Below are 15,131 nucleotides of genomic sequence, written 5' to 3'. Positions count from 1 at the left end.
TCTGAAATGTGAAATGCTGCCGCCAATTTGCACCCAATCAGCTCCCACTGACTGCAATGGCCAGATAATCTCTTTTTGTCACAGTAATTGGGGGGCTAATTATTGATGGGGCTCTGGGGAGAATTCCTATACTCTCCTTCAAATGATGCCGACGGATCTTTCTGTTAACAATGGCAACTCTACTTTTTCATTCCAGTTTCCTGTCCGTTTGTTTTCTCCACGATATAACTTCCTACATCGATACGGTCAATTCCCTGGTGCAAAAGTAGATGGGTGACCCATTATTTAAATTCAGGGAAAATGTATTCTCAGCTGAGGTTGTCACTTTATAGAACAATAATTGGCAATTCAGTACCACGGACAGCTACACACAGGAGAATAAAAGTAAATCAAGTTGCCATAGTCCTAGGTGACCATAGGCTGCTTTGCCCTTTGAAGGGGAGAGCTGACTGGTGGTGATTTAATCTGAGGATCACCAGACCTCAGGAGTGGGGCATAGTTGAGAAGGTGGGGCCTTCATGAATAAGCTCAGCCGGTACAGGAATTGAACCCGCACTGCTGGACTCGCTCTGCATCACAAACCAGCTGTCAATCCAACTGAGCTAACCGCCCCCCCGTTACTTATTAGATGACTAGGGTAACACAGTATCAAGAACAACTATTCACACCTGTGAAAAGAACAGGACCCTGGATTACTTGCAACAGAGGAACAACAGTAGCTCACCCAGATTTGCTGTATCATATAATCAGATGCTTTCTAGCTCATGTGCATTTATCAAGCATTTATCCACATTTCTTGACTGTAGAATCATAGAAAAGTTACAGTACTGAAGTAAGCCATTCAGCCCATCTTGTCCAAGCCAGCACGAGGACACCTAGATCCCTTGATTCAGCTTTCAGAGTCATCTCGAGGAGAACATTCCAGATATTTAGTGGCCTTTGGGAGGAAGTGTTTTTCTTTATTTCACTCCTGAATGGCTGAGCTACAATTTGAAGATTATGCCCCACCCTTCCCTCATCCTACCAGTTCTGGTTTGCTGTCCACAGGAGATAAGCTCTCTTCTTTTAAATCCTGTTGAATGACTTCATGATTTTCAACACTTTAATCAGATCATCTCTCAGGCTCAAGGGAATTGAAAGTAAATCTATGCTATGCACCATATCCAAGACCTATTTATACTTCCTGAGTTAAGTGCGCCCAATTACCACAGATGGAATTTGGCCAAAACTCCACCTTGCCGAAGTATTACTTCCTTTCCTTTGTGATCCAGCCCCTTGAGATAAAGAACGTAATTTCATTAAATTTTCTTATTGCTTTTGTACCTGTCCACTTAGCTGAGTGGTGGATGATGAGAAGCAGATTGTTGTTTCAGAAAACTGTGTAAAGAGCAAGAGAACTGTGTACAGTACTGGGCCGGGATTCTCCCGTCACCAACTCCGGAATCATGGTGCGGCGATGGGCCGGAGAATACCCAATTCCGACCAAATCGGGGGAGGTGCCGCTTTCACGACGCTCCGCCCCCTTCAAAGCGCCGCACTCGGAGAGTACGCCACGCGCCGCGCGCCGTATCAACGGCCTCAGGACATTGCCTGAGGCCCACCCCCGATGCTCTGCCCCCGACTGGCCGAGTTCCCGACGGCATGGGACACGTGTAGTCTCACCCGTCGGAAACTCGACAAGGCGGCTTAAGACTCAGTCCAGCGCCGCCACAGTCGGGGAGGGCCGATCCGTGGGCAGGGGGGGGGGCATTATTCAGGGCTGGGACCAATATGGGGGTGTGATCCGGGCTGCGCGAGCCAGCCGAAGGGGGGGAGGGGGGGTACTATTTCGCGGGCTGGGTCCGCGAGCAGCCGCCACCACGTAGCACGGCGCGGCCATTGCAGGCCACCGGCAAGCGCATGTGCAGCCATGAACCCGGCAGTTCTCCTGGGCATATCGGCAGCTCGAACCGTGCGCTCTAAGCTGCCTTCCTGCGTGGCTCCCAGCAAAACGGGGAATTGGTGGCCGTTTTGCGCCATTTTTTCTGCCGTAAAACGCCACTGTTCCCAGGCCGTTGTGGGGACATAGCCCCAGAATCGGAAAATCCAGCCCTTGGTCTCCTTATTTAAGGAAAGATGCCAATGTGTTATAAACAGTTCAGAGAAGGTTGACAAGACTAATTCCAGGAATGGGTGGGTTGTCTTATGAGGAAAGGTTGGGGAGGTTAGGTTTGTATCCACTAGAGTTTAGAAGAGTAAAAGGTGACTTGATCGAAACCTGTGAGATCCTGAGAGCTATTGACAGGGTGGATGTGGAGCGAATGTTTCCTCTTGTCAGAGAAGCTAGAACTAGTGGTCACTGATTAAAAATAAGGGTGTCACCCATTTAAGATGCAGATGAGGAGAATTTATTTATTTTCTCTCAGACAGTCGTGAGTCTCTGGAACTCTCTTCCTCAGCATCTTTGAATTTTTTTTAAGGCAGAGCTAACTAGATCCTTGATTAACGGGAGGCGGGGTGAAAGGTTATCGGGGGTAGACAGGAATGTGGGGTTGAGGATACAATCCGATCAGCCATGATCTTATTGAATGGTGGAAGAGACCCGAGGGGCCAAGTGGCCTCCTTCTGCTCCTGATTCACATGTTCACACATCTGCATATTCGAAAGAGAAGAGCCTTGGTAGCACCATGATGACCCTGGATGGAGTTGAGTGGAGCAGACAGAACCTCAACTGCATACCAGCACCAATGGTTGGGAGTCAGAACAATGTTGGAATTGGAGGGGTGGGATTTGTTCTGGCAGTGCACAGAAAACACTGTATTCAATACGGATACGCTTTCCCAGCCTTCTTTGCCTCCCAGTTTTTCCAAGAGGACGAGGAGGTGCTTGGAGCATCTCCCTCGGCCTGCGGGACAGACTAAGGCTCCTGGCATCACTTGAACCTCAGGAAAGCCACATGTACAGTAGCATAGTGGTTTTAGCACTGTGGTTTCACAGCGCCAGGGTCCCAGGTTCGATTCCCTGCTGTGTCACTGTGCGGAGTCTGCACGTTCTCCCCGTGGCTGCGTGGGTTTCCTCCGGGTTTCCTCCCACAGTCCATAGGCGTGCAGTTTAGGTGGATTAGCCATGCTAAATTGCCCTTGGTGTTCAAAAAGGTTAAAAGGAGTTATTGGGGTTAGGGGGACAGGGTGGAAGTGAGGACTTACTTGGGTCGGTGCAGGCTTGATGGGCCGAATGGCCTCCTTCTGCACTGGATGTTCTATGTACATCTATGTGATTAAAGTTCACACTTTTATTTTGAGTATTATTGATTTTAAAGATTGTGTATTTATTTGTATCACAGGAAATTAATGGAGAAATAATATTGTGAGGAGATATGCAAGTTTAAGCCAGGCTTACCGGTTACCACAGTCTTTATAACGTTAATTTGATTTTTTGACAATGAGATAAAAGGTGCAAAATAATTAAAATTGGTTTTGTGCATGTTATGACTCTATTTATTAAGAGCTCTCAGTTTAAATGCCACTTGGTGTGGGGAGAGGGCTCGGTGCACTGTCCTCAAACACTGGACGAGGAATCATTATTAAACCATGCACTTTAGATTTTATCCATGGCAGAGGGACACATGGGAGGAACTCCATTAAAATCCCCTTATTAATTTAAAAAACTTCTAATTACCAATTCAAATTAGTTTGAACAGTGGAAATAATTTAATTAGATAGTCAGATATCCTGAAGTAAAATTTGTAATAATGGGCGCGATTCTCCGACCCCCCACCGGGTCAGAGAATCGCCGTGGGCCGTCGTGAATCCCGCCCCCGCCGCCCGCCGAATTCTCCGAAGGGAGAAAAGTCGGCGGGGCGTCAATCGCGCCGCACGCCTCGGAGAATGGCACGGGTGGGCGCGAGGCAATGGATTTCGGGGCTGCCGATATTCTCCCATCCGGATGGGCCGAAGTCCCGCCGACATGATCACGGGTCACGTCGGCGTAAATCAAAACACCTTTAAACCGGCGTCAACCAGTGCTCATGGTTGACGCCGACCAGCGTGGAGGTGGGTGACGGCCTGGGGGTTGGCAGCTGGAGAGGTGAGGGGGTGGCCGCAGTCTGTGTGTGTGGGGGAGAGGTGTGTGTAGGGTTGTGTGTGTGTGTGTGCGCGGCGGGGGGGGGGGGGTTAGAGTGAGGTGGGCTCCGGGGGAGTGCCGGGAGGGGGGGTGAGTGCCGGGGACCGGAGGATGACTGCCGGGGATGGGGACGGGGGGGGGTGCGTGCCAGGGATGGGGACGGGGGGCGGGTCCGTGCCGGGTTGGGGGACGGGGATGTGCGTGCCAGGGAGGGGGACGGGGGACGGGGGGTCCGTGCCGGGGAGGGGGACGGGGAGGTGCGTGCGCGTGCCAGGGAGGGGGACGGGGGGGGGGGGGGGGGGGGGTGCATGCTGGAGATGGGGACGGGGGGGGGGTCCGTGCCAGGGTGGGGGTCGGGGAGGTGCGTGCCAGGGAGGGGGACGGGGACGGGGGTCCATGCTTGGGAGGGGGACGGGGGTGCGTGCCGGGGAGGGGGCCGGGGAGGTGCGTGCCAGGGAGGGGGCGCAGGCTGCCGCAGAGGGGCAGGCGGCAGCCGACCAGGCTGGAGGGACACACGCCCGACAGGATGAGGAGGGGGAGGAGGATGTCGTGGCGCCACTGCAAGGGAGTCACCCGAGGACGCCCCATGTGTACCGGCCCCGGCTGTCGTACCAGGACATGTAGCGACAAGGGGAGTGATAGAGAGGTGCTTTGGCGTGCTGAAGCTGCGTCTCAGGTGCCTGGACCTCTCAGGGGGCGCCCTCCAGTTTCGGTCAGATAGGGTCGGCCGCATCATTGTAGTGTGCTGCGTCCTGCACAATATAGCCCAGCAGAGGGGCGATGTGCAGGAGCAGCAGGAAGAGGCACAGTCCTCCCCAGATGAGGGGGATGGGGGCAATGGTCAGAGACATGGGCGGGTGGCTGTCCACCGTTACCGGCTGGGCGAGCGGGCATGGGACAGGCTGATAGACGCCCGCTTCACTGATTAGATGGGCGTGGGAATCGGGTAGTATGGCCACAGACCGCACACCATGGCAACACCCGACCACCCTCACCCCCCCACCCATCCACCCATCCACCCACCCAGCACCCTCACCCCCCTCCCCAACCCCACCCACCCCACCCGCATGCACACCATGCCCCCATTGCCGATCCACCTGCGGCACAACGGCCGGGTTCACACAGTTGCCGGTGGACGCGTGTCTATTGCAGGCCATGGAGGATGATGACAACCCGCTCTGCGATGAGCTCCTGGCTCCACATCGTTGGACGATGTCTGACCCATGGCCACAGTACCACCATCCACCCGGACCATCCCTGCATGCGGCTGTGACACTGCAGCGCACGGTCCCGTCCTCTACCCGGGGGGATGTTGATGGCAGCCCAGGGGGAAGGGGGCAGACTCACCTGGGGCTGAGGTAAGACCACCCCTCACACACACACTTGCGCTCAATGTACATGATACCCCCGCACGTTTTGGACAGAGCACAAAGGCAGCTTCTGTAGGTGTAACATTGACTTGAAAAACGAAAGGAGTTCATGCACGTGCCCAAGCCCCTAAAACTCAATCTGTGCCCTGCACCCGTGCCAACTTGTTTCTAATTGTTTGGCCTTACGGGCCCTTTGACTACGCCTAGGTGTTTCCCTAGATGGTACAGCAGAACTGGAGGTGGACTCCTGTGATTCCTGCCTTCTGACACGGGATCCCTTTGCCGGCCGTTTCCTGGGGCGTCCTGGCCTAGATGGTCTCGGCTGCAGCCCGGGCGACTGGGATGGTGAGCTGCCAGCCTGTCCTGCCCGTTGCCCACCCGATGGACGGAAGGGGGGGGGAGCCCGAGGTGTTGAGTTGTTCCGGGACCTCCCCTACAATGGGACCCGGAACGGGCCCCAGCACCTCCTCCTCCCTCGGGGTGCCCGATGGCCCCCGGGCCTCTACATGGGTGGGGGATGTGAACGGACTGGCCATCCGACGCCCCCCCGACATCTGGCGCTGCCAGTCCTGCAGGCCCGTGCTGGTATCGACAAGGGTCTGCAGGTTTGCAGCCATGGAGCTCAGGGGGTTGGCAATCCCTGTCTGTGACTGTGCGACGCCGGCTCGCACATGGGCAATGGCGCCGATATCCTCAGCGATGGCCTGCTGAGACTGGGCCACGGCGTTGAGCGCTTCTGCCATCTGCCGCTGGCGCTGGCTCATGGCCTCCTGTGAGAGGGCAGCCATGTCCTGGGCCACAGACGCCGCCTGCACGGAAAGCCCCAGGCCTCGCAAACCGCTCCCCATGTCTGACACCGTCGCGCCCATTGCCTCCACCGCGGTCGCCACCCGTGCGCTGTCGGCCTGGGTGGCACGCATGACCGGCACCACTGCCAGCTCCTGGACGCGGGTGGACTCCTCCACCTGCGACTGCAGCCGCCGCAAGCCGGCCGTCACCCTCTTCGCTCGTCCCAGGTTCGGTGGTTGCATCGGACCTATGGGTGAATGTGGTAACTCCAGGAACCCGGGATCCATCTGGGCGGCAGATGTTCGCATGTGCCGGGCTGCCCTCTGACCGCCCGGCCCCTCTGCTGCTCCTACCTCCACCTGCTGTACTGGGACGGCTGTGTTGTGCGCACCAGTGAGTGTACCAGACGCCTCATCACTAAAGTGCCCAACCGAGGTGAGTGTCTCTGCGATGGCGGAGGGTGTTGGAGACAGCAGTGGCATTGTGTCGTGCGCATCGTCCGACTCTGAATCCATAGTACTTTGGGGTGGCGGTTCATCTCCACCCATCCACTCTGTGTCACTGTCCTATATTTCAGTTTCCTGGGTAGGTGTGTCCCGGGTAGTGGTCTCCTGGGTAGGGGTCTCCTGTGTAGGGGTGTCCTGGGTAGGGGTGTCCTGGGTTGTGGTCTCCTGGGTAGGGGTCTCCTGGGTAGTGGTGTCCTGGGTAGGGGTGTCCTGGGTTGTGGTTTCGTAGCTCGGCTGCGACGGGGGCCTGTGGCTGCCCCTCTCGTCGCTGGGTGGCACACGCCTGCGTCGCCGCACCCGCACGAGACGGGGGCGTCGTCTCCCTGTTGCTCCAGGTCTCTCCGTCTCCCATGGTCTCCCATGGGGCATCCTGCGGGCGTCGCGTGCCAGAGGGTCCGGGTCTCTCCGTCTCCCGTGGTCTCCGAGGGGCATCCTGCGGGCGTCGCGTGCCAGAGGGTCCGGGTCTCTCCGTCTCCCGTGGTCTCCGAGGGGCATCCTGCGGGCGTCGCGTGCCAGAGGGTCCGGGTCTCTCCATCTCCCGTGGTCTCCGAGGGGCATCCTGCGGGCGCCGTGTGCCAGAGGGTCCAGGTCTCTCCGTCTCCCATGGTCTCCGAGGGGCATCATGCGGGCGGTCTGCATCTGCGGGGATGGGTGCCTCGACGTTTGCTCCTGCGATACACAATGAAGCATGCATGGTTAGACACGCAGGCGGTGATCAGGTGATATGGGGGAGGGGAGATATGGGGGAGGGGGGATATGGGGGATTTGGGGGAGGGGGGATATGGGGGAGGCGGGATATGGGGACGGGCTGTCGGTGGCTCACTTGCTGGTGGGCCCCCGACCTCTACATCAGCAACCTCCCGGTCCTCAGGCCCGCCAACCAGTTCCTCGTGTTCGGTCAGTGGCCTCTCATCAGCTGGGCCTCCTCCAGTCCTCACATGCTCCCTGGTGTTGTATGCGCACTTCTCCTGTTGGGGGAGGGGGGGTGGCAGGGGTAAAAGGCAACAGTGTTAGACAGGTATATAAATGCACGCCATCGGTTGCGCGTGTATTTCAGAGGTTAAGGTTAGGGCTGGATTCACTTGGGGATATGGGGGATATGGGGGAGGGGGGATATGGGGAGGGGGGATATGGGGATACGGGGAAGGGGGGATATGGGGGAGGAGGATATGGGGGATATGGGGGAGGGGGGATATGAGGGATATGGGGAGGGGGGATATGGGGGAGGGGGGATATGGGGGAAGGGGATATAGGGAATATGGGGGAGGGGGGATATGATTATCGGGCAGGGAGGGGGGGCTCACCCTGGCTGCCCTGACGAGGTCGTTCATCTTCTTGTGGCACTGGGTCCCTGTCCGTGGTGTCAGAGCCACAGCGCTGACGGCCTCTGCCACCTCGCTCCATAGACGCCGGCTGTGGCGTGGGGCGACTCTGCGGCCGTGTCCGGGATACAGGGCCTCCCTATTCTGCTCCACAGCGTCCAGGAGCGCCTCGATGTCACGGGACTCGAACCTCGGGGCTGCGTGGCGGGCGGCCATCCGGTCGGGTCTTCTGGTCAGGTGGGGGGAGTTGCACGTCTTTTGAGCCGTCACGCTGTGCGACGTGAATGACGCCGCACGGCGTGAACCACATCAGCCAGCGCGAATAGTGTCACGCCGCTGCTAGCCCATTCCGGGCCGGAGAATTAGCGACGTTTGGGGCGGCGCAATGCAGTTGTGATTCGCGCCATTTTTGGCACCGGTCGGCGGACATCGCGCCGATATCAGGGAATCCCGCCCAATATTTCTGTTTGTGAAACCATGGGGTGGGATTCTCCAACTCCCCGCCGGGTCGGAGAATTGCCGGGGAGCGGCGTGAATCCCGCCCCCGCCTGCTGCCGAATTCTCTGGCGCCGGGGATTTGGTGGGGGCGGGAATTGCGCCGTGCCGGTCGCCAGCCGCTTACAGCGGCCCCCCCTGGCGATTCTCCGGCCCGTGATGGGCCGAGGGGCCGACCGTTTTCGGCAGGTCCCGCCTGCGTAAATTAGAGTAGGTACTAGGTACTTACCGGCGGGACCTGGCTGCGCGGGGGGCCTCCGGGTCCTCGGGGGGGGGGGGGGGGGGATCTGGCCCCAGGAGGTTCCCCCCACGGTGGCCTGGCCCGCGATCGGGGCCCACCTATCCGCAGGCAGGCCTGTGCCGTGGGGACACTCTATTCCTCCGCATCGGCTGCTGTGGTCCCCCCGATGGCCGACGCGGAGATGATCCCCCCCTGCGCATGCGCTGGGATGACGCCAGCACACTCTGGCGCTCCCGCACATGTGCCAACTCGCGCCGGCCAGCGGAGGCCCTTCGGTGCCGGTTGCCGGAGGACTCCGCACCTTCTGGGCGGCCCAACACCGGAGTGGTTCACGCCACTCCTTCGCGCCGGAGTTGCCCACCCCGCCGGTTCGCGGAGAATCCCGCCCCATGTTTCTAATTTCTGATTTCGTATTTTTTTTAAAACCCGACAGCAATCGGTCGAAAATCAAATAATCACTGTCCCGCTTTGTTTCCTTGTCTTTGAATGTTTTGGTTTTTCTCATGCCTTTGCTTTGAAACGGTCACAAGCTTGCTTCTGGGCACACCTCCTATTTCTTTGTTTTTCTTTTCTTGCCCCTTCATCATTCCTTTTTCGCCTCATGGGAGATGTACTCTTTCTGTCATTCAATCTCTCCAGTCTCCCACCCTTTCACAGACCGGCCTTTTGTCCTTGTCCCAACTGCCCCTTGTTAAAAACCTGTTAGTGCCCTAACTTTCCCCAGTTCTCAGAAAGTCATCGACCTGAGATCACAGAATCAGAGAATTTACAGTGCAGAAGGAGGCCATTCAGCCCATTGAGTCTGCAGGGGCCCTTGGAAAGAGCACCCTATTTAAGCCCGCACCTCCACCATAGTCCTGTAACCCAATAACTCCACCAACCTTTTTGGGACACTTAAGGGGCAATTTATCATGGCCAATGCACCGAACCTGCACATCTTTGGACTGTGGGAGTAAACCGGAGCACCCGGAGGAAACCCACGCAGACACGGGGAGAACGTGCAGACTCCACGCAGACAGTGACCCAAGCCGGGAATCAAACCTGGGCCCCTGGAGCTGTGAAGCAACAGTGCTAACGACTGTACTACCGTGCCCGTGTTAACTCTGTTGTTCTCTCCAGTGATGCTGCCCAACCCCGCCGACTATTTCTGTCTTCATTCAGATTTCCAGCAACATCCGCAGCATTTTGCACTTGCCTTCGTCCAAAAATAATATTTTCCTTTCTGACAACTGCAGTCAAAACAATGATTAGGATTAAAATGCTTGAATGAGGAATTGGCCTGGATCCTTGGCTGTTGCAACCACAGCAGGGCTGGGCTACTCGAGCTGGGGATTGGAAATCCTCCCAGGGACACTCACTGTTCTTGGCCTTGTCCCCGAATGGTAATTATTTTGTGGATTCGTAAACGGAAGCAGGCTACACGCAAAGTGCCTGTTCTCAGCTGGTGGTTGATTGGGTGCAAGTTTCCACTTGGAGAAGGAAGCAGGATGAAATCAGAAATAGTGGCGAACCTCATTTTACCTGGCGCATGGATCACAGTATAAATGGAACCTGAACAGAGACACACACAAGTGTCACTGTCTAATAGACCACAATTAAAAGGTGCACTCCATTGCTGCTGGGGTGCCATTCATGAGTGGGGCTATGCATCAATACCATCATATCTGCAGTATGGTTCACAGGGGACAGCTAAGCTGCCATAGGTCATCAAGCTCATCATTCTTTGTATTTTATTCTAGATAGTGGAATTGAATTTCACCGGCCTCCAGGTGGTGGGAATAGAGGTGGTGGGTGGGAGATGGTGCGGGTGGACTGACAAAATAGCAGGGTGCGACGTCGGGAAGGATTCCCGATGCTATTCCGTCACTTGGGACGTTTCCAGCAATAGGCAAGAGGTAGGTCAGCGTGCTGATTGGTTGCCTTCTCCAAGAAGGCAGGCATAGTATTTGCATAATTATGGCCACTATTAGTGGTCAAAAGGGTCAGAAAAGATGTTGAGAGGTTGTTTCCCCTAATGGCAGAGCCTGGGACCAGAGCGAATAATCTCAGAGTAATGTCAAAGTCAATATTTTCCCGCTTCTGTAGTAGAAAGATACAACACACTCGTTAAGACAGAGTAACAAGCTTTATTTTTGAAAACAACTGCTTGCAGTAATGGCAGAAACTTGAAGTCAGCGAGCAGTCAACAAAACCGCTCAGTCTTTCACAAGTTCCGCGCTTTCGCGGAGAATTAGCTCAATATTTATACATTATCTTTATCAAGATTATGTGACAACAGTTTGGTCGAAAATACAAACGGAAGCAAAGACCAGACCATGTTTGCTCATATCACTCATACCATTATTTAGTCCTCGGAGGGAACATTGAAAGGTCATAATAGACTTGTTTCTTCCTGAACTTATCTTTGTTTTAAATTCCTACGGCCCTGGGTTATGACGAGTTAGATTTATCAGGAGTTGCTGAGGTCCGGTGTTTTGGAATGGCTCGACCTTCGCTGATCTTTTCAGACGTCAAATTATGCAGAGTTGGCCTACGGCCACACTAGTCTGAAAATGGTTAGGGCAGCATTCTTTACCTGGGCCTGGTGAGCTGGAATGAGTAGTTTCCGCCTTTCTTATATTGTATCAAACCTTTTGACCAGTCTTCCCATTGACCAGTTTCCCCATCATGCCATTACTTAATTCGTACCATATCACATTAAGGGGTCGCCCATTCAAGACAGAGATGAGTGCGGCCTCAACCGGGACCTGGGATTCATGTCGCATTACATTCATCCCCCACCATCTGGCCTGCAAAATCCTACCAACTGTCCTGGCTTGACACAATTCACACCTCTTTAACCTGAGATTACCCCATCTCTGGATCTGTAAAGATTTAATCACCTGCTAATGCTCCCATTCCAAGCATTGTCTGGCATCTTTGAATTTGCCTATATATTTGTTTCTGGAACATACCTCTTCATTCACCTGAGGAAGGAGCAGCGCTCCGAAAGCTAGTGACATCGAAACAAACCTGTCGGACTTTAACCTGGTGTTGTAAGACTTCGTACTGATTTAACATAGACACACTCCCAAAGTGGTCATTCATTAGATAGTGAGGAAGTCTATGTACCCTGTTTGATATTCCTTTCCCTTGTCCAGGACCGCTGAAGCCAACTGACAGAGTAAGGGAATGAAAACCTGTGACTTCCAATGGATCAAAGTGAGCGTCACGGTGGCACAGTGGTTAGCACTGCCACCTTGCAGTGCCAGGGACCCATGTCAATTTTGACCTTGGGTGACTGTGGGGAGTTTGAATTTTCTCTGCATGTCTGCGTGAGTTTCCTCTGGGGGCTACGGATTCCTCCCACAGTCCAAAGATGCAGGTTAGGTAGATTGGCCATGCTAAATTTTCCCTTAAGTGTCCAAAGATGTGCAGGTTAGTTAGATTGGCCACGCTAAATTGTCCCTTATTGTCCAAAGATGTGCAGTTTAGGTGGATTGGCCATGTTCAATGCGTGGGGTTACGGGGATAGTGCGGGGTTGTGGGCCTAGGTAGGGTGTTCTTTCAGAGGGTCGGTGCAGACTCGATGGGCCGAATGGCCTTCTTCTGCACTCTCGGGATTCTATGGATCCGCTTGGCCCAGCCCACTAACTGGACAAGCTCACTGAGCCCTCAGGGGAAGCAAAGTTTCTTTTTCCACCATTCTCCCAAGGTATTTACTAGCGCTGGAAATAGCAAGTCAACATGTTAGTGTTTTGTGCTGTCTGACACAGACTTCTGCATTAATCAACATACAGGCTGGTGCTAGTACCTAGTGACTACAGTAACCTGAATATCAGTCAGCTCTGGCCTTGAATGCAGAATCATGGCCACTGGAGCTGAGTGATTTCCTTTACATTTGGTGTTTCGACACCTATAACATTCAATTGCAGGCTGCGCCCCCCCTCCCCCCCCCCACCCCCATAACTTTAGAACACTATTCGTTAAGGGAAGTCTTCTCACGTCACTTCTAGTTGTACACTTTCAATTCTCTCTCACCCATTTATATGATTTTTCTTTTAGTCACCGCTGTTCTTTGAGTGGAGAGGACTTGAACAGACAATGGTCTGAGCCAAATCCGGACCTTCACCCGACTATTTATCATGCGAAAGGGCTCCTCAGCTACATGAGGAGTATCAGCAAGACCCCACTGGTGAGTGCCAATAACTTAAAGCGGGGGGGGGCGAGCAAAATGACAGACCCAGAATATGCTCAAACAAAACTTGTAGGAACCAATCAGTGCTTCATCTGTGAAGCATAGGATTGTCCCCTCCGCTGTGCTTTTTTTTTTGTCTTTAAATTGAGAGTACTCAATTAGATTTTTTCCAATTAAGGAACAATTTAGCATGGCCAGTCTACCGACACTGCACATCTTTAGGTTGTGGGGGTGAAACCAATGCAGACAAGGGGAGATTGTGCAAAGTCCACACAGACAGTGACCCAGAGCCGGGATCAAACTCAATGCCGAGAGGCAGCAGTGGTAACCACTGCGCCACAGTGCCACCCTATCCCCTCCGCTCTCTGGTGCTTCCTAATAATAGATATCCCTAAAAGGCAAATGTTCTACATGTGCGGTTAGACAAATGTCATCAGCAAGATAGTATAAAGAAAAGGCTCAAAGGAATGAAACTTAAAGTGGAAACTTAGTGGACCGAGAGAACCAGTGGAGTCAATAAAGGGAGACAAAGAAAATACAAGGTGTCAAAAACTTGCAACTTGAATGTCAAAGCTGACGGCAAAAGATTCCATAAATATATTAATAGTAAAATGACATGTGGGTCCTTTAAATTCATGCAGGCGATGGTGGCGCACTGCTGCCTCACAGAGCCGAAGACCCGCGTTCAATCCCAGTCCTGGGTCCCTGTCCGTGTGGAGTTTGCACATTCTCCCCGTGTCTATGTGTATCTCACCCCCACAGCCCAAAGATGTTCAGGGTAGGTGGATTGGCCATGCTAAATTGCCCCTTTAAAAAAATGTAATTCATGTAGGAAAAACAATAACAGGTAATACGGTAGACTTTTTGAATTAATATATTGTTTTCATAATGGAGGAAGCGGACAAAACACCAGCAGTACTAAGGAGCCAGCGAAGATGTCAAGGGAAGGAAATTTGTGGATTCAAAATAAGTAATAAGACATAAAGAGATTTGGTGGAATTAGATACAGAGAAACAATATCCTCTGGTGGTAGGGGAATCCAGAACAAGAGTATTGCAGTTAGAGCTAGACCATTTTGGGATGAACTCATAAAGCTCTTTTTCATCAGCTTTCAAAGGGTTGTGAATGCTGGGCCAGTGGACATTTTCAAGATGAAGATTAACATTGTTGTATTAGTTAGAGGGGTAGGGATCAGTGGTGGGCAAATAAAGCTGATGGACCGATCGGCCATGATCTAATTGAGCTGAATGGCCAGCTCCTGTTCTCATGTTCCTGTTTCTTGGGCTCCCTACAAATTCTGAGAGCAAAAAGTAATTATTTTGTTCAAGTGACTGCTTCAGCCTTTTAAGGCATGCGGATGTGCCAGACATTTTCTCCCATTCGGGGAGCTCCCCTTGAGAAGTTAAACTGAGCCCAGACTCGATTCATACCATGGATATAATCTGGCAACTACTGTTAACCAAGCACATAGCCCATTATATAGCATTCCAAATTTAAAAATAAACTAGGATTGCTGTTTTGATTCATATTCTTTGTTTGATGCTCTGTTACTGATGCTATAGAATCATTATTCAGTGCTGTTGCTTTATACTGTTGCTTGACGCTTATTATTTGGTCACTGTTTTGTATATCTCCATGGCATTGAGATCACATGAAGCCCCTGATAAATGCACCCCTGCTTCTTCTGAGCGCTGGTGCGTCCAAGCTTTCATGAACTTGTTTATTTGCTTTGCACCAGGTTTATTGCGACTACCATGGGCATTCAAGGAAGAAGAATGTCTTCATGTATGGATGCAGTCTGAAGGAGACATTGTGGCAGGCAAGGTCCAGCATTGACACAGCAACATTGAAAGAGGATATTGGATATCGGGTGAGTCCCACCTTCATGTTTTCCTATATAATGGATCAATGTCATATTCCAGCTCTCTAGTTAAATATTTTCTGTTCATATCCCCAGAAACCTTGCGTAAAAATCCAAAAACGTTACGACGCCTCTCATTATTAAACTACCTGAAGCCTCTCACCTTTAGCATTTTGTAGACAGAATGCGGTTCCCTCTTATTCTGAGCCAATGGTAAAAATTCCTCAGAAGACAAAAAATCGCATGTGGCCAAAAAGACGTAGATATAG

General features: G+C 53.1%; 1 protein-coding gene across 1 annotated transcript in view; it reads left to right on the top strand.

The window, feature by feature from the left end:
- The window catches only part of agbl1 (AGBL carboxypeptidase 1), a 338,874-nt gene that overhangs the window by 215,154 nt on the left and 108,589 nt on the right, over window positions 1-15,131 (top strand). Inside the window, exons 19-20 of the mRNA XM_072470580.1 lie at window positions 12,869-12,998; window positions 14,740-14,871. Of these exons, the coding sequence (XP_072326681.1) occupies window positions 12,869-12,998; window positions 14,740-14,871 (262 nt within the window). The remainder of the gene's footprint in view (window positions 1-12,868; window positions 12,999-14,739; window positions 14,872-15,131) is intronic.

Source organism: Scyliorhinus torazame, chromosome 12 (genome assembly GCF_047496885.1).
Source record: "Scyliorhinus torazame isolate Kashiwa2021f chromosome 12, sScyTor2.1, whole genome shotgun sequence".
NCBI lineage: Eukaryota > Metazoa > Chordata > Chondrichthyes > Carcharhiniformes > Scyliorhinidae > Scyliorhinus > Scyliorhinus torazame.
Note: the sequence above shows the minus strand (reverse complement) of the source record. Positions and strands in the feature narration are given on the sequence as shown.